Source organism: Lethenteron reissneri, chromosome 16 (genome assembly GCF_015708825.2).
Source record: "Lethenteron reissneri isolate LAM-NWPU_2019-01 chromosome 16, ASM1570882v1, whole genome shotgun sequence".
Taxonomy (NCBI): Eukaryota; Metazoa; Chordata; class Hyperoartia; order Petromyzontiformes; family Petromyzontidae; genus Lethenteron; species Lethenteron reissneri.
In genome coordinates this window covers 559,951-586,313 of record NC_083794.1, presented here as the reverse complement: position 1 = coordinate 586,313, position 26,363 = coordinate 559,951, and the positions used below count along the sequence as shown (strand labels likewise).

Below are 26,363 nucleotides of genomic sequence, written 5' to 3'. Positions count from 1 at the left end.
CGGGTTCCCCCTCCTCTTGGCGTGAGTCCATCCGGTCCACCCCCCCCCCCCCTCTAGGCGTGAGTCCACTCCGGGTCCCCCCCCCCTCTTGGCGTGAGTCCACTCCGGGTTCCCCCCCCCCCCCTCTAGGCGTGAGTCCACTCCGGGTTCCCCCTCCTCTGGCCCCCGCCCCGCGCCCCCAACGCGGGCTCACAAAACTGCGCCGCCTCTGCCGCTGCCGCCGCCGCTCTCTGTGACAGCAGCAGCAGCAGCAGTCAGCTGTAGCAGCAGCTCTCTGTGACAGCAGCAGCAGTCAGCAGCAGTCAGCTGTAGCAGCTCTCTGTGACAGCAGCAGCAGCAGTCAGCTGTAGCAGCTCTCTGTGACAGCAGCAGCAGTCAGCAGCAGTCAGCTGTAGCAGTCAGCTGTAGCAGCAGCTCTCTGTGACAGCAGCTCTCTGTGACAGCAGCAGCAGTCAGCAGCAGTCAGCTGTAGCAGCTCTCTGTGACAGCAGCAGCAGTCAGCTGTAGCAGTCAGCTGTAGCAGCAGCTCTCTGTGACAGCAGCAGCAGTCAGCTGTAGCAGTCAGCTGTAGCAGCAGCTCTCTGTGACAGCAGCAGTCGCCTCGCGATTCCTGGAGGCGCAGAAGCAGCACAGAGCGCAGCACCCAGAGACTCGAGTCGGGGGATACGGGGCAGCCGCACGCACAGAGACAAGATACAGAGACAAGACGCACACAGAGACAGACACAGAGAGAGACAAGATACAGAGACAAGACGCACACATATAGACACAGAGACAGACACAGAGACAAACAAGACGCACACACAGAGACACAAGATACAGAGACAAGGCGCACGCAGACACAAAGAGGCAGCGCGCCATGGATCCGTTCCGCAGGGCAGCCCACGAGGAGATGGATGAGAGGCCCCTCACGATGGACGACGACGAGGAGGACGACGACGAGGGGGAGGAGGACGAGGAGGAGAGGCGAAGCGACCTGGCGGGGCCTGCGGTGAGAGGCCCGTATTCTCGGGTACGAGCATCCGCAACAACAACAACAACACACAGCAACACATACACATACAGCGAGACATACACATACAGCGACACATACACACAGCAACACATACACACAGCAACACATACACATACAGCGACACATACACACACAGCGACACATACACATACAGCGACACATACACACACAGCAACACATACACACAGCAACACATACACACACAGCAACACATACACATACAGCGACACATACACACAGCAACACATACACACAGCAACACATACACATACAGCGACACATACACACACAGCGACACATACACACAGCAACACATACACACAGCAACACATACACATACAGCGACACATACACACACAGCGACACATACACACAGCAACACATACACACAGCAACACATACACATACAGCAACACATACACACAGCAACACATACACACAGCAACATATACACACACAGCGACACATACACACAGCAACACATACACATACAGCAACACATACACACAGCAACACATACACACACAGCGACACATACACACAGCGACACATACACACACAGCGACACATACACACAGCAACACATACACATACAGCAACACATACACACAGCAACACATGCACACAGCAACACATACACACAGCAACACACACACATACAGCAACACATACACATACAGCGACACATACACACAGCAACACATGCACACAGCAACACATACACACACAGCGACACATACACATACAGCGACACATACACACAGCAACACATACACATACAGCAACACATACACATACAGCAACACATACACACAGCAACACACACACATACAGCAACACATACACACACAGCAACACATACACATACAGCAACACATACACATACAGCGACACATACACACAGCAACACATGCACACAGCAACACATACACACACAGCGACACATACACACAGCAACACATACACATACAGCAACACACACACACACAGCAACACATACAGCAACACATACACATACAGCGACACATACACACAGCAACACATGCACACAGCAACACATACACACACAGCGACACATACACACAGCAACACATACACATACAGCAACACATACACATACAGCGACACATAACACAGCAACACATACACACAGCAACACATACACACACAGCGACACATACACACAGCAACACATACACACACAGCAACACATACACATACAGCGACACATACACACAGCAACACATACACATACAGCGACACATACACACAGCAACACATACACACAGCAACACATACACACAGCAACACATACACATACAGCGACACATACACACAGCAACACATACACACAGCGACACATACACACAGCAACACATACACACAGCAACACATACACACACAGCAACACATACACACAGCAACACATACACATACAGCGACACATACACACAGCGACACATACACACACAGCAACACATACACATACAGCGACACATACACACAGCAACACATACACATACAGCGACACATACACACAGCAACACATACACACAGCAACACATACACACAGCAACACATACACATACAGCGACACATACACACAGCAACCCATGCAGAACAACACACACACAGCGACACATACAGAGCGACACAGATCAACACACACAGCAACACAACTCACACAGCAACACACACAGCAACACAACACACATCAACACACAACAACACACAGCAACACAACACACACAGCGACACAGCGACACATACACAGCAACACAACACACCACATCAACCCATGCAGAACAACAAAGACATCCCCGATATAAATATTCTCACCAGACTGTTGGGGCGAGCGCTGTGAGTGAGTAGCACCGATAGACGTAGAGGCCGGCACGGCGCACGAGGGGTGGGTGGGTAGCCGGCACCAACACAACAATAACAACAAACACCAACACAATAACAACACACACCAACACAATAACAACACACACATCAACACAACACAATAACAACACACACCAACACAATAACACACACATCAACACATACACCAACATACACCAACACAACAATACCAACACACACCAACACACACCAACACACACCAACACAATAACACACACATCAACACACACATCAACACAATAACACACACATCAACACACACACCAACACAACAATAACAACACACACCAACACACACCAACACAATAACACACACATCAACACACACACCAACACAATAACACAATAACAACACACACATCAACACAATAACACACACACCAACGCATTAACAACACATCAACACAATGACAACACACACACCAACACAATAACACAATAACAACACACACCAACACAACACACATCAACACAATAACAACACACACCAACACAACAACACACACATCAACACAATAACACAATACCAACACACACACCAACACAATAACACCACACATCAACACACATCAACACAATAACAAGACACACTAACACAATAACACCACACATCAACACAAAAACAACACACAGCACACACAGACAAGAATCCGCCCGACTGTTGAGACGGGGACTGTTCACGACACAGATCAACAACAACAACACAGACACACACACAACAACAACACAGACACACACACAGATCAACAACAACAACAACACAGACACAGAGACGACACACACACAGATCAACAACACAGACACACACACACAGATCAACAACAACAACACAGAAAGACGATACACACACAGATCAACAACACAGACACAGAGACGACACACACACAGATCAACAACAACAACACAGACACAGAGACGACACACACACACAGATCAACAACAACACAGACACACACAGATCAACAACAACAACACAGATACATAGACGACACACACAGAGATCAACAACACAGACACACACAGATCAACAACAACAACATAGACACACACACAGATAAACAACAACACAGACTCAACAACAACAAGACAGTGTCTGTGTGTGTGTGTTTTATTCGTGCCTTGTGTGCCCCCACGGAGGGCCTCACTGAGTCTCGCGACTCTCCTGTCTCACGAGGGGAGGGTCCTGCCCGAGTTCATTGGCGCTGCCGCTGCTGCTGCCGCAGGAGGCGGCGTGGACATTGTGGGGCGTGGGGGGCGATGTGGACCCGTACAGTAGCAGAGGGACCCGTACAGTAGCAGAGGGGCCCGTACAGTAGCAGGGGGACCCGTACAGTAGCAGAGGGACCCTACAGTAGCAGAGGGACCCGTACAGTAGCAGAGGGGCCCGTACAGTAGCAGGGGGACCCGTACAGTAGCAGAGGGACCCTACAGTAGCAGAGGGACCCGTACAGTAGCAGAGGGACCCGTACAGTAGCAGGGGGACCCGTACAGTAGCAGGGGGACCCGTACAGTAGCAGAGGGACCCGTACAGTAGCAGAGGGGCCCGTACAGTAGGAGAGGGACCCGTACAGTAGCAGAGGGACCCGTACAGTAGCAGAGGGACCCGTACAGTAGGAGAGGGACCCGGCACGTACCCCCTCGTCACCCAGAGAGGGAGCTGTGTGTGGGTCGCGTGTGCCCGGGTCGTGTTCAGCATGGGGGGCTACTTGGGAAGTGAACTTGTTGGGGGGGGGGGGTCCCTGATCGGGCTCAAGTGGGGGTCCCAGCAGCAAACCACGCACCCCACAGACAAAGCTCCCCCGTGTAGCCTGTAACAGACTTGGGGCAAGTGCTGTCAGCGAGCAGCACCTATGAAGGCCGGCACTGTGGCACACGAGGGGGTGGGTGGCCAGCACCACGCCCGGCGGCCTTTGTCTCCCAGTGGCGATGTTTACACACCGCGCCAGGTACTCATTTGAGGCCGGGTCGACCTAGAGGAGGCCCATGACCGGTTCAGATACTCGTCACTGGCGCTGGCCGTGAGTGGGAATCGAACTCGGGTCTCCGGGTTCGAAGAGAGCGGCGCGCTAACCGTTGCACCACCGCTCCCACGGACCCCAAACGCACGGGGACCCTCCTCCTCACATCACCTCGATAATCTCTTACACCACGGGTGCTGAACGCAGGTACAGTGGCCCAACACGTCAAGTGTCCAGCAACAAACAGCACGATTAAAGCTGTAATAGACGAGAGCTGACACGTGTCTTGCATTGAGCGAGGTCTTAGGAACTTGGGAAAGAGACACTGCGGGGGAATTCTAAAGTAGAGCAGTGCAGGGGAAGAGGCAGACAAGCGAGGTGACCTGCAGTGAGTGAGTTGCTGTGACCTGCAGTGTGGTGTGTGGGAGTGTTGTTGTGACCTGCAGTGTGGTGAGTGAGTGTTGTTGTGGCCTGCAGTGTGGTGAGTGTAGGGGTGAGTGTGTTGTTGTGACCTGCAGTGTGGTGAGTGGGTGAGTTGTTGTGACCTGCAGTGTGGTGAGTGAGTGTTGTTGTGGCCTGCAGTGTGGTGAGTGTAGGGGTGAGTGTGTTGTTGTGACCTGCAGTGTGGTGAGTGGGTGAGTTGTTGTGACCTGCAGTGTGGTGAGTGAGTGTTGTTGTGGCCTGCAGTGTGGTGAGTGTAGGGGTGAGTGTGTTGTTGTGACCTACAGTGTGGTGAGTGAGTGTGTTGTTGTGACCTGCAGTGTGGTGAGAGGGTGAGTGAGTTGTTGTGACCTGCAGTGTGGTGAGTGGGTGAGAGTGTTGTGACCTGCAGTGTGGTGAGTGGGTGAGTGTGTTGTTGTGACCTGCAGTGTGGTGAGTGTAGGGGTGAGTGTGTTGTTGTGACCTGCAGTGTGGTGAGTGGGTGAGAGTGTTGTGACCTGCAGTGTGGTGAGTGAGTGAGTGTGTTGTTGTAACCTGCAGTGTGGTGAGTGGGTGAGTGTGTTGTTGTGACCTGCAGTGTGGTGAGTGAGTGAGTGTGTTGTTGTGACCTGCAGTGTGGTGAGTGGGTGAGTGTGTTGTTGTGACCTGCAGTGTGGTGAGTGGCTGAGTGTGTTGTGACCTGCAGTGTGGTGAGTGAGTGAGTGTGTTGATGTGACCTGCAGTGTGGTGAGTGGGTGAGTGTGTTGTTGTGACCTGCAGTGTGGTGAGTGGGTGAGTGTGTTGTTGTGACCTGCAGTGTGGTGAGTGGGTGAGTGTTGTTGTGACCTGCAGTGTGGTGAGTGGGTGAGAGTGTTGTTGTGACCTGCAGTGTGGTGAGTGGGTGAGAGTGTTGTTGTGACCTGCAGTGTGGTGAGTGGGTGAGTGTGTTGTTGTGACCTGCAGTGTGGTGAGTGGGTGTGTTGTTGTTGTGATCTGCAGTGTGGTGAGTGGGTGGGTGAGTGTGTTGTTGTGACCTGCAGTGTGGTGAGTGGGTGAGTGTGTTGTTGTGACCTGCAGTGTGGTGAGGGAGTGAGTGAGTTTTTGTGACCTGCAGTGTGATGAGTGGGTGAGTGTGTTGTGACCTGCAGTGTGATGAGTGGGTGAGTTGTTGTTGTGACCTGCAGTGTGATGAGTGGGTGGGTGAGTGAGTTGTTGTGACCTGCAGTGTGGTGAGTGGGTGAGTGTGTTGTTGTGACCTGCAGTGTGATGAGTGGGTGAGTTGTTGTTGTGACCTGCAGTGTGGTGAGTGGGTGGGTGAGTGAGTTGTTGTGACCTGCAGTGTGGTGAGTGGGTGAGTGTGTTGTTGTGACCTGCAGTGTGGTGAGTGGGTGTGTTGTTGTTGTGATCTGCAGTGTGGTGAGTGGGTGGGTGAGTGTGTTGTTGTGACCTGCAGTGTGGTGAGTGGGTGAGTGTGTTGTTGTGACCTGCAGTGTGGTGAGGGAGTGAGTGAGTTTTTGTGACCTGCAGTGTGATGAGTGGGTGAGTGTGTTGTGACCTGCAGTGTGATGAGTGGGTGAGTTGTTGTTGTGACCTGCAGTGTGATGAGTGGGTGAGTGTGTTGTGACCTGCAGTGTGATGAGTGGGTGAGTTGTTGTTGCGACCTGCTGTGCGGTGAGTGGGTGTGTTGTTGTTGTGATCTGCAGTGTGGTGAGTGGGTGTGTTGTTGTTGTGACCTGCAGTGTGGTGAGTGGGTGTGTTGTTGTTGTGATCTGCAGTGTGGTGAGTGGGTGTGTTGTTGTTGTGATCTGCAGTGTGGTGAGTGGGTGTGTTGTTGTTGTGATCTGCAGTGTGGTGAGTGGGTGTGTTGTTGTTGTGACCTGCAGTGTGGTGAGTGGGTGAGTGTGTTGTTGTGACCTGCAGTGTGGTGAGTGGGTGAGTGTGTTGTTGCGACCTGTTGTGCGGTGAGTGGGTGTGTTGTTGTTGTGACCTGCAGTGTGGTGAGTGGGTGAGTGTGTTGTTGTGACCTGCAGTGTGGTGAGTGGGTGAGTGTGTTGTTGCGACCTGCTGTGCGGTGAGTGGGTGTGTTGTTGTTGTGATCTGCAGTGTGGTGAGTGGGTGTGTTGTTGTTGTGACCTGCAGTGTGGTGAGTGGGTGAGTGTGTTGTTGTGACCTGCAGTGTGGTGAGTGGGTGAGTGTGTTGTTGCGACCTGCTGTGCGGTGAGTGGGTGTGTTGTTGTTGTGATCTGCAGTGTGGTGAGTGGGTGTGTTGTTGTTGTGACCTGCAGTGTGGTGAGTGGGTGTGTTGTTGTTGTGATCTGCAGTGTGGTGAGTGGGTGTGTTGTTGTTGTGACCTGCAGTGTGGTGAGTGTAGGGGTGAGTGTGTTGTTGTGACCTGCAGTGTGGTGAGTGGGTGAGTGTGTTGTTGCGACCTGCTGTGCGGTGAGTGGGTGTGTTGTTGTTGTGATCTGCAGTGTGGTGAGTGGGTGTGTTGTTGTTGTGACCTGCAGTGTGGTGAGTGGGTGTGTTGTTGTTGTGACCCTCACATCTTCATCTAAGCTCTTCATGGTAATTTACAAAACTTTCCCTACTTCTTCCCCCCTGACCCCATTCCTGCGTTCCTTCTACCCTGCCTCCTCCCTCTTATCTTCCCCTACCTTGTGTCCATTTTTCAATCCTACCTCTCCAAACGTGTCTTTAGACAAGTAGGAGAAACCCAAACTGGAAGAAATCCTCCCCAAGCCTTCGCCATCATTTCGTGTTAAGTTGATAACTCATAGAGCTCCTGCACACGACATGATTTCGTCCCACCATTCCCGCCGCATTGCCCGTGCTTCTTCACACGCTTTTCAGATTGTGGTCCATGGTCTACGTTCATGTCCACATTCCGATCCGCGTGAGTCGTAGTTTGCACCGATCGATCGCGTTCTTCTATCAGGCGCATTGCTGCGTCACTTCTCGTGGCCGGGTTGAGTTTGACATTGGCACCAAAAACAAAGTTCCCCCGTATAGCCTTAACAGGCTGTAGGGGCAAGTGCTGTTAGTGAACACCTATGAAGGCCAGAACGGTATACGAGGAGGTGGGTGGCCAGCACCACGCCCGACCGCCTTTGTCTCCCCAGTGGCGATGTTTACACACTGCACCATCTACTCATTTGAGGCTGAGTCGACCTAGGAGAGGCCCAGGACCGGTTCAGATCAACGTCACCGGTGTTGGCCGTGAGCGAGAATCGAACCCGGGTCGCCGGGTTCACAGCGCAGCGCGCTAACCGCTACCCCACCGCTCCCCACACGTTGTCTGTGCACTCAGGTGACATCAGCACCACACCCCTGCTGTTGTCCACCTCTGCATTCCACCTCTGTGGCTCCGGTGTGTTGGCAGTGGCTGTGCTCGGTACACTCACTCTCCTCTTCATTTCAGCCGTGCCCCTCTGAAAGACAACTGCAATCGTTCAGTGCACCGGTTGCACTGTTTAGCCTTCCACAAAAATGGGTAACACATTAACAATTTCATATTTGCTGATGTGGTCACTATGACATCCAATGGAAATGAACGACAGAACATAATCAAATGATTGAAAGAAAACGGTAAAGTGGGGCTCAAAGCAAATAGGAGCAAAGTTGGTTTGTTGAACAATGCCTTTGTTATCATCCAAGAGTTTTAGGCATCACATGTTAAGACTACACACGATGCATTTGGAGGAAAAAGGTACAGTATTCTCAAATAGAGGAAGTGCAATTACACTTTTTTTTTTACGATCAGTAAACCTGTTGTATTCATAATAGCTTGTGACAACCTCGACAAGGGATATGCATGAGTTGATAGGTGAGGGGTGGGTGGATGAGTGAGTGGAGGCTCGTGAAGGACGCTGCTGCTGCTGGGCAGCTGGAGGCAGTCGCCCTCCAACAACAACTGAGGGCAGAGGAGCGACGCTCACAACAACGAGCGGAGCTCCGGGCTGATAAAACGCAGCAAGTTGGTGGTGCATCTGCCAGTCACCTCAGCCAGTCCATTGACTGACTGAGGTGACTGGCCTGCAGCGGGCCTTCCACACCTCTTCGTGCCTCGTGGTGCAGATCGTCTGTCCCAAGCTCCGTGGTGGTGTCACTGCCACTTGGTGGCGAATGGCGGTTGTTGTTGGGGTGGTTGAGGTTTGGGGTGGTTGAGGTTTGGGGTGGTTGAGGTTTGGGGTGGTTGAGGTTTGGGTTCGTGGGTGGGAGAGGAGTCACCTGCCAGGTCTCAGACACCAGGGCCAGGAGAGAGACGGGATATTTCCTCGCTTTTTGCGGGTTCGGTTTGTGCAGTTTTGCGTGTATGCGGCTAACCTATTTCTACCCCAAATTCACTACATAATGCGATTTGAGTTAACTCGCATGTGGCTACGTGGTCGAAAGTGGGCAAGATTGTGTGTGTACTGTGTGTACTGTGTGTACGTACTGTGTGTACTGTGTGTACGTACTGTGTGTACTGTGTGTACTGTGTGCGCTGTGTACTGTGTGTGCTGTGTGCGCTGTGTGCGCTGTGTGTACTGTGTGTACTGTGTGCACTGTGTGTACTGTGTGTGCTGTGTGTACTGTGTGTGCTGTGTGTATTGTGTGTGCTGTGTGTACTGTGTGTGCTGTGTATACTGTGTGCACTGTGTGCGCTGTGTGTGCTGTGTGTACTGTGTGCGCTGTGTGTACTGTGTGTGCTGTGTGTACTGTGTGTGCTGTGTACTGTGTGTGCTGTGTGCGCTGTGTACTGTGTGTGCTGTGTGCGCTGTGTGTACTGTGTGTACTGTGTGCGCTGTGTGCGCTGTGTGTACTGTGTGTGCTGTGTGTGCTGTGTGTGCTGTGTGTACTGTGTGCACTGTGTGTACTGTGTGTACTCTGTGTGCTGTGTGTGCTGTGTACTGTGTGCGCTGTGTGCGCTGTGTGCGCTGTGTGCGCTGTGTGCGCGGTGTGCGCGGTGTGCGCGGTGTGCGCGGTGTGCGCGGTGTGCGCGGTGTGCGCGGTGTGCGCGGTGTGCGCGGTGTGCGCGGTGTGCGCGGTGTGCGCGGTGTGCGCGGTGTGCGCGGTGTGCGCGGTGTGCGCTGTGTGCGCTGTGTGCGCTGTGTGCGCTGTGTGCGCGGTGTGCGCGGTGTGCGCGGTGTGCGCGGTGTGCGCGGTGTGCGCGGTGTGCGCGGTGTGCGCGGTGTGCGCGGTGTGCGCGGTGCGCGCAGGGTGCGCAGGGTGCGCAGGGTGCGCAGTGTGCGCTGTGTGTGCTGTGTGTACTGTGTGCGCTGCTCGGCAGGCAGCTGTATCTGGTGCGTTGTGGATTGTGTGACTGAGGGTTCATGCTGCACGATTTCGCTTTGTGTGCACAAGGCGAGGGAAACTCGTGTCAGCTAAACGTTGTGCGCTCAGGTGTGCTCAGGTGTGCTCAGGTGTGCTCAGACCTGGAACCCGAACAGGCGCTTGTACAAATAACACGACGTTTTATTTGGGGCACTACCCTGGGGTTTTTTTTAGCAAATTATGTAACGACCTCGTGCTCGGGACGGTGAGACGCGTGCCTGAACTTGCTGAGGAACTCTTTTGACTTCTGCGGGGAAGGGACGGGGGCTGTCTCGCAGACAGAAAACAGCGATCTGGCCGAGCGAGTGGCTGGAGGATGACGTGCCCGTCGTGGGACGAGTGAAGGGCGAGCGTGGGAGGAGGCAGGCGGCGGGGGGGGGGGCAGCCGTCTGCGTGGAGAGAGGCTAGAGAGCCGGGAGGATGGAGGGAAAAGGAGAGGGCCGCTTGGGAAGGGCAGTACAGCTTCGTGCAGACTTCTTGTTTTTCCACACGGCTGCTGATTTAGATGCAGATCAACGACTGCAATGTCACAGTCAAGTGGTCAGGCCCAGATAGCGGCGTCAGGAGCGCTGGAGTTGTATCGCATTGCTTCGTTCTGCGTTGATCGGTCTGTTCTGGGTGACCACAGTCGTGCACTGCGTGGCTTGTGTTGTTGCTCTGGAGACCGGGAGATTGATGACACTATGTAACACATTTTTGTTCCTGGGTCGCAAAAGCAAAGTTTGTGGGGAATAATAGCTATTTTCTGTACTTTTGAGGCATAAGCAATTAGGAAATAACACTTACTACCCAGGACCAAAAAATAAATAAATAACTGTTGCACCGTGTGATCGATGTTCGGTCACCGTGTTGACGGCATTAGTCGTGATTTCTCACCTAGCAGAGTGCGCCGCGTGAAAGCTGCCATCTTCCGCTCCAAATGTGTGGACTAATCTCCGCCTGTATGGGATAGCGTGTTTCCCCCTCGCACTCGTGGGGTTTCTCCCACATGTTATAAACGCTCATTAATTTTGCGGAAAATGTTTGAATGCACTGAAGACCGCAGAGCTTGTGCCTGGCTCCTGCCTTCCCACTCGCCTGTGGCTCCTCGCTCCTCCACGCATTACCACTTGTTCAGCGCCGTGATGAGGTGCATTCTGCAGGAACGACTCGATAATCTACGCAAGACAAAAGCATCGTTTATTATTACGAACGTTGGGATGAGTGGAGTCGCGCCCGGTCGGGTGGAACCCAATGGGAGGGGGGGGGGGCACGTGTTTACCCCACTGCCACCAACGTGGGTTATGTATGTTTGCTGAACTTCCACAATGGAGGTTTTTGGGTTAGATCACGTGAGTATGAATGTGTCATTAAACCCGCCACCTCCCGACACGGCCAATAATAAGGTTCGTCACGTAAACAAAACGTGACAATTCGTTACTAGTGCAGCACTAACCGGTGTGTTGGACACATTCATATTTATTCCATCTAACTCAAAAACCACTATTATGGATAATATTGGTGGCAAAACCCTACGTGCTAAACTTTGTTGAACTTTCGCGCCGTACGTAGCCAACCATGATTATTATCATGGTAATTATCATGGTTGGCTATTGTTCAGTGGTGCAAAGGCCTTGGTGTTTAAGTGCACAGTGGATCTCTCCCCGTGTCCTTGGTCCTCTCGCCACGATCCCTGTAATTTGCGGGAACAGATTCTTCTGTGAATCGTCTTAACATGCGCAAGTCGGGTCTTCCCATGACCTGGGATAATTCCACCAATCCCAGTGTCTACAACTTTGTGTGGGTAACAGGCGTGGCGCGTGATTCCCCAAGGCCTCTGTCTAAACCGCAGAAGGGTGTCACGTGTCTGCGGTTCTGCATGCGCTGAGACGACCTTCATCCCACGGTGGATTTGCCGGAGGGTTGTAACTTCATTTTATTATTCTTTCGCTGTCAAAATGTTTCATTATCATTTTAACGCTCGCTTGGAAATAGAGCAATTACAGAAAACTAGCCTGGACCCCAGGATTCTAAGAATCGATGGTGGAATTCCCACCACCGGATTCGGGCTGAGAACAGAAGATGAGCACCAACGCCTCTTTCGGACCTTTTGACATTTGGAAAACAAAGCAACAAGCACGTGCCTGCCGTGGAGGCGGAGCAGGTGCCTGCTGCCAGCCTGGTGAAGTCAGCAGTCACATGAGTGGTGGTGTGGGAGGGGGGGTGTCACCGGGTGTGCGGCTGCAGCAGTTGCTCAGCTTCGTGGTGGGGCAAGTAAGTGGGTTGTTGTTTTTGTGCTCAACTCGTGCCGTGAGCTTCCGGAAGCAGCCCCAGCTACCCCCCCCCCCCCCCCCCGAGGGCAATCCACTCTTTTTGAATGAGATATTGTATTCTACCATTTCAATTGTACGACTTACGCAGGTTTATGCGGTTTGAGGGTGAGAAAACATTTACTGGCAAAAACCCCCACCCGGTTTTGTAATTCCCAAAGCTAAACACCCTTGGATTTGTTTTCCTCCAGAAATTGTAATGTACATGCCGAGTTCCATCTCCATGAGCTTGGTCGTATCTGAGCCTGCCGGCTTGGTGTGAGACTCTGCGTGAGTCTCTGAGTGAGTCTCTGAGTGAGACTCTGTGTAAGTCTCTGTGTGAGACTCTGTGTGTGAGTCTCTGAGTGAGTCTCTGTGTGAGACTCTGTGTGAGACTCTCAGTGAGTCTCTGAGTGAGTCTGAGTGAGTGAGTCTCTGAGTGAGTCTCTGAGTGAGACTCTGTGTAAGTCTCTGTGTGAGACTCTGTGTGTGAGTCTCTGAGTGAGTCTCTGTGTGAGACTCTGTGTGAGACTCTCAGTGAGTCTCTGAGTGAGTCTGAGTGAGTGAGTCTCTGAGTGAGTCTCTGAGTGAGTCTGAGTGAGTGAGACTCTGTGTAAGTCTCTGTGTGAGACTCTGTGTGAGACTCTGAGTGAGTCTCTGAGTGAGTCTCTGCACACAGAGAGGCTCTGTGTGAGACTCTGAGTGAGTCTCTGAGTGAGTCTCTGCACACAGAGAGGCTCTGTGTGAGACTCTGTGTGAGACTCTCAGTGAGTCTCTGTGTGAGTCTCTGTGTGAGTCTCTGAGTGAGTCTCTGCATACAGAGAGACTCTGTGTGAGACTCTGCGTGAGGTTCTGCGTGGGGCTCGTTTTAGCGTTCGCAACGCGACGGGCGGCCACTCGGGGTGAGCGCGCTCGGTGGGATCCGTGCCTCCACCTTCGCGGGTTCCAGTCCCGTCAGAGGCCGGATTGGGGCACCTGCCGCCATGCTCTACTCCGTGGCTTCTGCTCAAGAACGTGCAACATACTAAAAAACCTCGATGAAAAGGGTGCCGTGGGGGTAATTCGATGAGAACTGTAAAACATCAGTGTCGCTGTGGCGCGTGACGGTGAGTGGCCCGCCCCGAGTCGTGAGTGCTGCCCCGTCAGCAGTCGCGGCAGCAGCAGCAGGCCACATGCAGCTCTCGGGATGTGCTGAGCAAGCGCGTTTGCACAAAGCACGTGTTCCTGGAATGTGTTGAAAGAACACCGTATACATTTACTCCACTTTCTTTAAAACCAAAGTAAGTGGCTTGGTTATCAATTTGTGGAATAAACTGCAATTGATTATGCCGAGTGCTGCTGTCGTAAGAAACCTGGGATTTCTTAATCGTATGCTTGCTTTGTTTAAACTGGCGTGGTTTTTTTTTGGTAATTTCCCTTCTAGACTTATATATTTATTTTCCTCAACTCGTGACCAAAGAGGAAGACGCTTTCAAAACACGACACAAAATAATGTTTCGCCTTGTTGTTGTGGAGTTGAAAATAAATAGATCAGCAGACAATGGCTCCTTATATTTATCTCTAAAACGTAAAGTATTTTTACACAAACCATCGGCGCCACAGTTGATTCAGTACAAGCAAATCCCAAGCTTGGCTTGTGATGTAGGCCGCACGATGCGTGACCCGATGAGACGTCACACACGGAACCCGTGGCAGTGGAAAGGCATCATATCATCATCATCGTTGTCATCACTGTCTGACTGCGGAAAATATCTCTAGCATCTTCACTCTTTCAGTCTCCATTGTCAGCTCGAGATTTGGCCACCGTGACAGTGGTTTTACTTAGCGTAGAGTCCAGCAGAGTGGCCTCGGGGTAACGCGCGTCAGCGCCCGTGTAATGCTGTGCCACGTTACGGCGCTTTAGCAGCTGTCAACATTATTATTAGAAGAAGAAGGGCCTAGCTAGATGCCCGACTCGGGTACCTCTCTGCAGTTTGTATGTTTTCTATCTCCCTGTTCTGCGTGGGATTCCTCCAGGTTCTGCAGTTTCCTCCCAGAGCTAAACAAACATACATCGTAACTCACTGGTATTGGCCAAAACATCCCAGTGCCGAAAAAAGTCACCTGCAAATGACTCGATGGGAATTACACAGCGACATCGCTGCGGCGGCATAGCTTGCCGCGGTGGTGGCGGTGGAAACGCGGTTTGTCTTTGCCTGCGTGGCACGTGCCTCCGTGTCTAGGGCCCCACCCGCGCCCGAACGGTGCCACGCGTTAGCCCAGCGGCACCTCGTGGACACTGCGCGCTTCCGTGCATCCAGAAACAAGAGAAGCGTCTCCCCGCAGGAGACCCGGCGGGTTCCACGTGGAGCGACAAGCGCGTTTATTACGCCTGCAGAACATCGCCTCCCATCGAGATTCGATGAGTCGAGTTCAATGGGCGGTGACGCGGCCCAGCGGGAGCGTGCTCACCGCTTGTCGTTGAGGTTTGCGGTTCGCGTCCAGTGGCCACCCTGGTTATTACTGTGGTTGTGCATTGACCGCGATACTTTGCACCGTCCGCTTCACAGCCGACGTTAAATAAACCCGTGATGTCATTTCGTAAGAGTAGGCCATCGTGTGCTGGCATTTGGCCAAATTTGATAATCACCCTCAAATTACTCAATTGGGACATGTACACACCAATCATCGCCCCTTGGCAGAACACTCGTGGTAAAGGGTAATGAGACTCAGCCTCTTCCGGGTAAAGAAGCAGAATACTGTAGTAGTAGTAATACAATTTAAAACAAACATTTGACCAGGACAGACTGTCAGCGTGAGTCGTGTTTGCAGATTCTGTTACTTGACATTTTTGGAAACCTGATTCCCCACGTGTTGCCGAGGCTTCAAGTTGTAACGCCCGCACGGAATTATTTTGTAACAATGGAAAACAAGGCCACTGCGTTAGCTACAGTACTGTAGTTGTGCACCCACTCCAAAATTTTTTTTTTATACAACGAACCCGATTTTTTTCCCAATGCTGCATTGCCATTCCTCATTTCCGTACAGAAATATCGTGCGGCGTACAGAGACTGTGCACAGTGGATGCCTGCTTACGCCGCGGTTACAAAACAAAACACGGTTTGGAGAAGTCTGCTCATCATGCCCAAAGGTGCCGTGTTGATTGAGAAGGTACGCTCTGCTGAAAACCCCGCAGACGACGGTGCGGCTATGTCAGTGAAAACATTTGAAAGCATCATCCAGTCGGCCTTGCTTGATGCCGGTGGGGGCCGTGTTCGGGGGTGCAGCCGCCTACTCCGTAGCGTGTCCACCCATATATTTTGCACACAACGGAAGCAGGCTGCGTGGGATTGCAGCGTATCACGCGGAGAAAAGCGGATCTGAAGGAGAGCCAAGTTGTGGCAATAGGCAGCAAAGGTCAGCGAGGAAGAGCGAGCGCAAAGAGGAAGGAGAGACGGGCGAAGGGAAGCACGTGACGGGCAGAGAATAGACGAGAGGGGTTAGCTGACAACATCAGTAGTCGGCCAGCAAATGGGGCACGCACTTTCCTGTGGACAGCTGTGCAAGAGGGCCCAGAGATAAACATAAATCTATATATATGACGAGAAAATCCATCGCAACATTCAAATAGTGCATGCCAGAAAATAGGAAGTTTCAAGGCCTATATGCATTCTACAACAATCAACAGGTCATCTTCTTGATTCTTTCGGTAAAGTCACGTAGAAGGGAAATAATAAAATAATAAAAATAAAACATAAAATAATTCTCACGTTTCGGCCACAACGCAAGCAGCCGTCCATGCGTTGTGGCCGAAACGTCGTGAGAATTATTTTATTATGTTTTATTTTTATTATTTTATTATTTCCCTTCTACGTGACTTTACCGAAAGAACCAAGAAGATGAATCCCTGCAGTCACGAAAGCTTTAAATCGAAAAATCAACAGGTCCTGAAGAACTGCAACAGCACTGAGACACAGATATAGACAACGATGGACCTGTTTTGTTCTTAGTCGGACTCATCAGCACAGTATCGTCACACATGCTCACTGCTGCAGACTCTGTCAGTTGGTCACATTTGTGAAATGTATTAAGGCAAGAGGAGCACTCTGCAGTACTTTGGGAACTGCCGATGATTCTTACATAAGGCACAGGGGTGGAGTGCTTTTGTTGGCATGTTTGTGTTGTTTGAAACTGAAGAGCCCAGGGGTCTGAGCACAGGCAGACTCGTGATGGTCGGACTCAACTAATGCCATGACAGGGAGTTGTTTACATTTCATTATTCAGTAAGTACTGTCGCTTCGAAATCCTGTTGTGTGAATGTGATATATTCACTCAGAGTACAGTATAAGTTCATAATCTGTTCAGATCAGATGCTGTCCCTTCATCTCATAGCTAACTTAAATTTTTGTTGATTTTTAAACCATAGTGTTTTGTTACCGTTATAAGGACCCTAAGGGTTGGTGCACTAAACGTTCATAATTTCTCAGGTGCAATGAAAGTTTTAGTCCCCGCTATGAAACCTTCGGTGCGTTGATTATTGCCCCCAATGGCCATCGCCGCTGTAAACGGAATTCGCCCCCAGGATCGAGGCCGGGGAGGAGCACCTCCACTCGAACGCCAGCGCGGGACGCCCGGGGCAGCTCCAACATACAGTTGCGGTGTAGGGGGTGAGCACCCTAGCCCAGGGCTTCACAACCGGTGCGCCGCCAATGGGCACGCCGCTGCGCCGCCACCGAGCACGGCGGAGCGCCACCAATGGGCACGCCGCTGCGCCGCCAATGGGCACGCCGCTGCACCGCCAATGGGCACGCCGCTGCACCACCAATGGGCACGCCGCTGCACCACCAATGGGCACGCCGCTGCACCACCAATGGGCACGCCGCTGCACCACCAATGGGCACGCCGCTGCACCACCAATGGGCACGCCGCTGCACCGCCAATGGGCACCGCCGCTGCACCCCATGGGCACGCCGACTGCACCACAATGGGCACGCCGCTGCACCACCAATGGGCACGCCGCTGCACCTCCAATGGGCACGCCGCTGCACCACCAATGCGGCTACGCCGCTTGCACCGCCAATGGGCACGCCGCTGCACCACCAATGGGCCCGCCGCTGCACCGCCAATGGGGCACGCAGCTGCACCACCAATGGGCACGCCGCTGCACCGCCAATGGGCACGCCGCTGCACCGCCAATGGGCACGCCGCTGCCCGCCAATGGGCACGGCCGCTGCACCGCCAATGGGCACGCCGCTGCGCCGCCACTGGGCACGCCGCTGCACCGCCAATGGGCACGCCGCTGCGCCACCCAATGGGCACGCCGCCTGCACCGCCAATGGGCACGCCGCTGCGCCACCAATGGGCACGCCGCTGCACCGCCAATGGGCACGCCGCTGCGCCGCCAATGGGCACGCCGCTGCACCGCCAATGGGCACGCCGCTGCGCCGCCAATGGCACGCCGCTGCACCGCCAATGGGCACGCCGCTGCGCCGCCAATGGCACGCCGCTGCACCGCCAATGGGCACGCCGCTGCGCCACCAATGGGCAACGCCGCTGCGCCGCCAATGGGCACGCCGGTGCGCCGCCAATGGCACGCCGCTGCGCCGCCAATGGGCACGCCGCTGCACCGCCAATGGGCACGCCGCTGCGCCGCCAATGGGCACGCCGCTGCACCGCCAATGGGCACGCCGCTGCGCCGCCAATGGGCACGCCGCTGCGCCGCCAATGGGCACGCCGGTGCGCCGCCACCGCTGCGCCGCCAATGGGCACGCCGCTGCGCCGCCAATGGGCACGCCGCTGCGCCGCCAATGGGCACGCCGCTGCGCCACCAATGGGCACGCCGCTGCGCCGCCAATGGGCACGCCGCTGCGCCACCAATGGGCACGCCGCTGCGCCGCCAATGGGCACGCCGCTGCGCCGCCAATGGGCACGCCGCTGCGCCACCAATGGGCACGCCGCTGCGCCACCAATGGGCACGCCGCTGCGCCACCAATGGGCACGCCGCTGCGCCGCCAATGGGCACGCCGCTGCACCCCAATGGGCACGCCGCTGCGCCACCAATGGGCACGCCGCTGCGCCGCCAATGGGCACGCCGCTGCGCCGCCAATGGGCACGCCGCTGCGCCGCCAATGGGCACGCCGCTGCGCCGCCAATGGGCACGCCGCTGCGCCGCCAATGGGCACGCCGCTGCGCCACCAATGGGCACGCCGCTGCGCCGCCAATGGGCACGCCGCTGCGCCACCAATGGGCACGCCGCTGCGCCACCAATGGGGCACGCCGCTGCGCCGCCAATGGGCACGCCGCTGCGCCAGCCAATGGGCACGCCGCTGCGCCACCAATGGGCACGCCGCTGCGCCACCAATGGGCACGCCGCTGCGCCGCCAATGGGCACGCCGCTGCGCCGCCAATGGGCACGCCGCTGCGCCACCAATGGGCACGCCGCTGCGCCACCAATGGGCACGCCGCTGCGCCGCCAATGGGCACGCCGCTGCGCCGCCAATGGGCACGCCGCTGCGCCACCAATGGGCACGCCGCTGCGCCGCCAATGGGCACGCCGCTGCGCCGCCAATGGGCACGCGCTGCGCCGCCAATGGGCACGCCGCTGCGCCGCCAATGGGCACGCCGCTGCGCCGCCAATGGGCACGCCGCTGCGCCGCCAATGGCACGGCGGAGCGCCGCCAATGGGCACGCCGCTGCGCCGCCAATGGGCACGCCGGTGCGCCGCCAATGGGCACGCCGGTGCGCCGCCAATGGGCACGCCGGGTGCGCCGCCACCGAGCACGGCGGAGCGCCACCAATGGGCACGCCGCTGCGCCGCCAATGGGCACGCCGGTGCGCCGCCACCGCTGTGCCGCCAATGGGCACGCCGCTGCGCCGCCAATGGGCACGCCGGTGCGCCGCCAATGGGCACGCCGGTGCGCCGCCACCGCTCTGCCGCCAATGGGCACGCCGCTGCGCCGCCAATGGGCACGCCGCTGCGCCGCCAATGGGCACGCCGCTGCGCCGCCAATGGGCACGCCGGTGCGCCGCCAATGGGCACGCCGCTGCGCCGCCAATGGGCACGCCGCTGCGCCGCCAATGGGCACGCCGGTGCGCCGCCACCGCTGTGCCGCCACCGAGCACGGCGGAGCGCCACCGCAGCAAATTTCAGTGAGCTGCGGTATTTGGGAATGACAGTAAAGGAAAGAACCTGACTATTCCCAGGGCAGGAGAGACGAACTCTCCATGTCCGTGCCGTTGAGTGGCCGATGCAGCCTCCACCCCCATCCCCCCCACTCGCCGCTCTCTCCTCTCCGTCCGTCGGTCGCACGTGCGGAGTATGGCGGACGGCCGTCAACCCTCACCCCCAGGCCTCTCGACTCTCGGTCGCGATTGCAGAGTTGGGCAGTCTTGTACGACGTTTGAGTCAGCTCGATAGTGAGTGCTGTGGAATGAACAAGGTTGAAAAGCACTGCCTTGCACGAGCATTGAAATTGCATCGAATAATCACTTCGAGCATATTTACCACACCTTCCGATTAGCACGGTTGGCTGCGTACGGTGCGAAAGAAGTTAAAAATAAATACAAGAAACCATGGACAGAGATATGATCTCATCAGCACGATTCGACTCCACAATTTAATGAATTGTTACTGTCTGTGGTCACAACTCATTTTGATGGCTTGTGTTTTGACAATTGTAGAGCCTGTGGAATCTACTGCAGTTGCTGGTTTCCAGTTCTATTCAATTCTTACCTCTGGCAATATGTTCTGGATTCAAATGCCAACGTAGAGGTCTGCTAGCCACGAGAGGGCTTTAGGAGAAAGTTTGTAGTTTTTCTTTTCCTCCATTGAGGAAGTGCAGACTACAGCGGTTCACTATATGGTCCATAGTTTGGGTTGCATGCCCACAATTGCACTACTGTGGCTTGTCTTTAATTTTCCTTTCATGAAGGAGATGTGCCCATCAGCTTGTTGATGTTTTCACTGAGTGAAGAAGTCTCGCACGCACACAAACACGAAGACATCCAATCCTCAATGCACAGCGCGATACATGGGCCCTGATCATGTGTGTCATTTCTCAGGGTCAACGGTGAAGGTCGATTATTGTGCTCAACATGCGTGCGGCGCACGACGTCGAGCCTGGCGGACATCAACTCTCAGCCGTCCGTGTAAACAGAGACACGGCAGCCGTGTATGTTTTGGTGTTGAACTTATTTCACGCCGTACATAGCCAACCGCGCTAATTTGAGGTGCAGATGTGGGGTGGGGTTGGTGACGCGAGCGGGTCGGTACAGGTGAGCGGTTGCCGCAGGCGAGACGGCCGAGGTGAGACGGGACCCGTGGAGTTGTTTTGCCGAGTCATGGTGCTAAGGTGCGGCGGCGCCTCCTCGAGGCGTGACCGACGGGGTAGACTCGCCGACTCGCACTGCGTGCCCCCGACCTGGTGTTCAGTTTCTCGGCGCCATCCCGGGTGGTGACACAGGTGCGTCCAGTTGGTAATAACATTGAACAGTAATACTCACAACCTGCCTTTGTGAAAAGAAAAGGTCAGATTCATCGACTAAAGTTGTAAGTGTTTGATGTCATTCCCGCATGAAAGGCCCACAACCTCGGTGGATTTGAATTGCGATCATTTTGCATTCACATCTGTTCACGCAAATGTAAGCTAAATTTGCACGCCCCCGTAGCTTCTGCTGCAGTTGCTCTAGATTCACGCTCCCGTGTGTGTGCAGGAGTTCCAGGCGAGCAAGTCTCGGAATCGTTATCTCGTTCTCTTCAGCACGTGCAACCCGCAGCACGTTGCAGACTTCCGGCCCCGGAACTCCCCTCACCAGCTTCTTTTAACCCTTGTGTGTGTTGGAGAGTAAACCTCACTACAACATTGACAATTCGAGTGCCGTGACGTTTCGCCGGTAATTACAACCAGCTTCATCAGGCGACAGCCAGAATTTGTGGAGAAATCCTCATCGTCAATATGAGCTAATCGGGTGCGAAGAACAGAATGGAGGTTGGGTTAATGTAGTCATATGAATTACAATGGATATATTATTATTAGTTGGGTTATTCACAGTTAATCGACATACATAATGTACATTTATACATTATGTATGTCACATTAACAATTTTTGGGTCCAAAAATCTTTCCTCCAACCGACCCCTCCTTTACATTTAACTTTGCCCGGGCTTTTACAAATTAACCTCTCCGCCAATCAGATTTGAGTGTTTCACGTGTGGAAATTGAGCACCTTATTTCAACTCGCAAGTCCAAGTACAGATTGTATAGATTCTCACCACTATATGTTGACGTCACTATCAATCTATAGATTCACTCCACTACTGATTCTATAGATCCACACCACTGAGTCGCTATGCGCCTCAATAGCAGTACAAAGAGAAAGGATCTGTGAATCTAATAGTGCATCAATTTCATTGTGGAAGCGTCATGGCGGCGAGATGTTAACTACCTCGCCTCATATACATGAGGTAGTGGGTTTGATCCCCAGCCTGACTCCTTTATATATGGAGTTTTTATGTTCTTCCCATGGTCGTGTAGGTTTTTCTCCAGGTCCTCCGGTTTTTCCTCCACATTTATGAACACGCATTTAGAGTATGTGTCTGATATAAATGTCCACGTGATAAGCCACTTCGTTGAGCTATCATTTGTGGCCAGGCCGCTTTTAAAAAAGCTGCAGTGGGCGTTACCTGGTAAAATAAAAAAAACATTTTAGTTTTGTCTGTGTGGAGAAGGAAGCACACAATTAAATACGTGCTGCTCTATGTCTGTACTTGCGTCGGTCGTAACTCCCTGATATGGGAACATCGATATTCTCATTATACGCAGTAATATGTTCGTGAGCTCGACGCCAATGTCGGGGTCTGCTGGCTACGACGAGAGGGCTTCAAGATCGAGAGTTTGTGTCGTTTTGCTGTTCCTCTTCCGTTGTAGGAGCTCAGACTACGGTGGTTTACTGCATGGTCAGTGGCTTGGCTTACATGGCCACACTCGCTCTCCCGTGACCTGTCTTTGATTGTTTTACATTCATGAAAGAGATTTGCACGTAAGCTTGTGGATGTTCCCACGTGGTCGATGGTACGTCAAGGAACGTGAAAGCCGGGACGTGCGATACATTGTCAGTGAAATAGCAAGGGGACTTTTTAAGATCAAGGGTTGGTCAGGCACAGGTAGAACAACTATGTGAAGGTGTGAGCTCGTCATGGTCACGAGGGGAGGAGAATGATTAATGGTGCAGACTCCCTTGTTGTGTCGCAGTGGGGGGGGGGGGGGGGGAGAATGGGGTCGACGAGGTGGGTTCGAGGGTAGGGCACCTGGGTTCAGAGCTGTGGACAGGTGGGGCACAGCGAATGTTGCACTCAGGGGCATCGGAGTTCACAGATGGCGGGCGGTGGGGGTGTTTGAGGCGTGAGAAGGGGCGCTTAGACTACAAGGTGGCTAGAACACGCTGACAGATGGAAAAAGAGAACGAAGAAGATTCGGTATGACGGAAATGACCGCGAGTTGAGTCAAGCGATAGGGGAGGGCAAAGTGACGGCTGAACGCTGCTTGTGGAGGTTTATTGAGTGACCGTTGAATGCATCCACATAATCCAAGTGGAGTTGTTGCTCCACGTAATGCTTTTGCTTGACTTAGCGACCGTGTTTTGCCGTCAAAGTGTTATCACAAACGACTCCAGAAAGTCTCATCTCGACATCCGCGTGGATATTTAGTTCGCCTTCTTAGTCCCCATCGCATAGAACGAAAGACAAAGAAGACCCGTATAGCCTTAACAGACTGTTGGTACAAGTGCTGTTAGCGAGGCCCATGACCGGTTCAGATAATCGTCACTGATGGTGCTGGTGGCCGTGAGCTGGAATTGAACTCGGGTCGCCGGGTTCATATCGCAGAGCTCAAACCACTACACTACTGCTCCCCATCGCCACAGACAGTCACACACATAGACACACGTGCATTTATGTTGTTATTGAGGTATCACAGTATTCCATAAGCAGTGCCATGGTGGCGAGACGTTAACTCCCTCGCCTGGTATGCAGAAGGTCATGGAGTTTGCATGTTCTCCCCGTGGTCGCGTAGATTTTTCTCCGGTTCCCCCCCCCCCCCCCACATTTAGAATCAACATCACGCGTTTTAGAGAATTTGGCTGCGATACATTTCCACATAAAGCCACTTCGTTGAGGTGTCGTTTGTGGCCAGGTCGCTTCTGGTGTAAAAATAATAATTATTGTCCAATAATTAAAACCTGGTTCCGGACCAGTTGGTCTGGATCCACTGATTTAGATGTGGATGGAATGTGCGCAGTGTCTCTGATCTCCTCGACAGAAATCTCGGGGGTTGAAATAAAAACTCGTTTCTCCAACTTATAAAACACTCTAACAATTACTGTATTTCACATGCTGGTTTTCACGATGAGATTATGCAATAGCTTTGATATGTTGTGCTTCGTTCCGCACACACGTTTTGTGTCGCGATTGCGCTATGTACGTGTGTATGTTGAACTTCTTTCGCACCGTACGCAGCCAACCGTGCTTATCGGAGGTGCCGTGTACAATACAAGCAACAAGGCGGGGAGAGAGGGAGGGAGACCTTCCTGAGCTGTGCTGCGCAGTTTGTAACGCAAGTGTTATCTCAATAGGAACAGGAATCCAACACCTTCCGTGAACTCCGTGACACATCATTGCTGGCGCTGTCGTGAGCCTGAATCAACATAGCCACATCACGTCGTTCAATCGCATCATTGCATTGAACCCTTAGTGAATATCCTGCCGTACTATGGCAGTCACCGTCTCGAAGCACCTCGCGAGTTCACGGCAACCCCCAGGATGAAGGGCGCAACAATTGGGTGACGGTAAAACAAAACGTCAAAACCACATGTCCGTTGCCTTGTACATTAAACAAAACTAAATCCGTATTGAGCGCGCGCACTGGGCGGCATTTCGGGTCCTTTGCAGCTGAAGTGGCCCTCGGCCGGTCACGGCGGTGATGGAGAGTGCCGCGGGGCGGTGATGGAGAGTGCCGTGGGGCGGTGATGGAGAGTGCCGTGGGGCGGTGATGGAGAGTGCCGTGGGGCGGTGATGGAGAGTGCCGCGGGGCGGTGATGGAGAGTGCCGTGGGGCGGTGATGGAGAGTGCCGCGGGGCGGTGATGGAGAGTGCCGCGGGGCGGTGATGGAGAGTGCCGCGGGGCGGTGATGGAGAGTGCCGTGGGGCGGTGATGGAGAGTGCCGCGGGGCGGTGATGGAGAGTGCCGCGGGGTGGTGATGGAGAGTGCCGCGGGGCGGTGATGGAGAGTGCCGCGGGGTGGTGATGGAGAGTGCCGCGGGGCGGTGATGGAGAGTGCCGTGGGGTGGTGATGGAGAGTGCCGCGGGGCGGTGATGGAGAGTGCCGCGGGGCGGTGATGGAGAGTGCCGCGGGGTGGTGATGGAGAGTGCCGTGGGGCGGTGATGGAGAGTGCCGCGGGGTGGTGATGGAGAGTGCCGCGGGGCGGTGATGGAGAGTGCCGTGGGGCGGTGGTGGAGAGTGCCGCGGGGTGGTGATGGAGAGTGCCGCGGGGTGGTGATGGAGAGTGCCGCGGGGTGGTGATGGAGAGTGCCGTGGGGCGGTGATGGAGAGTGCCGCGGGGCGGTGATGGAGAGTGCCGCGGGGCGGTGATGGAGAGTGCCGCGGGGTGGTGATGGAGAGTGCCGCGGGGCGGTGATGGAGAGTGCCGTGGGGCGGTGATGGAGAGTGCCGCGGGGTGGTGATGGAGAGTGCCGCGGGGCGGTGATGGAGAGTGCCGCGGGGTGGTGATGGAGAGTGCCGCGGGGCGGTGATGGAGAGTGCCGTGGGGCGGTGATGGAGAGTGCCGCGGGGTGGTGATGGAGAGTGCCGCGGGGCGGTGATGGAGAGTGCCGCGGGGTGGTGATGGAGAGTGCCGCGGGGTGGTGATGGAGAGTGCCGCGGGGTGGTGATGGAGAGTGCCGTGGGGCGGTGATGGAGAGTGCCGCGGGGCGGTGGTGGAGAGTGCCGCGGGGTGGTGATGGAGAGTGCCGCGGGGTGGTGATGGAGAGTGCCGCGGGGCGGTGATGGAGAGTGCCGCGGGGTGGTGATGGAGAGTGCCGCGGGGTGGTGATGGAGAGTGCCGTGGGGCGGTGATGGAGAGTGCCGCGGGGCGGTGGTGGAGAGTGCCGCGGGGCGGTGATGGAGAGTGCCGCGAGGCGGTGATGGAGAGTGCCGCGGGGCGGTGATGGAGAGTGCCGCGGGGCGGTGATGGAGAGTGCCGTGGGGCGGTGATGGAGAGTGCCGCGGGGCGGTGGTGGAGAGTGCCGCGGGGCGGTGATGGAGAGTGCCGCGAGGCGGTGATGGAGAGTGCCGCGGGGCGGTGATGGAGAGTGCCGCGGGGCGGTGATGGAGAGTGCCGCGGGGCGGTGATGGAGAGTGCCGCGGGGGTGGTGATGGAGAGTGCCGTGGGGCGGTGATGGAGAGTGCCGTGGGGCGGTGATGGAGAGTGC

At 54.6% G+C, this 26,363-nt stretch overlaps 1 protein-coding gene across 2 annotated transcripts in view; it reads left to right on the top strand.

Annotated features, from left to right (window-relative positions):
- Window positions 1-394: 394 nt before the first annotated feature.
- The window catches only part of LOC133342832 (endothelin-converting enzyme 1-like), a 64,111-nt gene continuing 38,142 nt past the window's right edge, over window positions 395-26,363 (top strand). Inside the window, exon 1 of one of the 2 annotated variants that reach the window (XM_061552141.1) lies at window positions 395-991. In XM_061552141.1, the coding sequence (XP_061408125.1) occupies window positions 860-991 (132 nt within the window). In that variant the 5' untranslated portion in view covers window positions 395-859. Of the gene's footprint in view, window positions 1,013-26,363 lie in introns of both variants that reach the window. The other variant, XM_061552139.1, reaches the window with a different exon arrangement.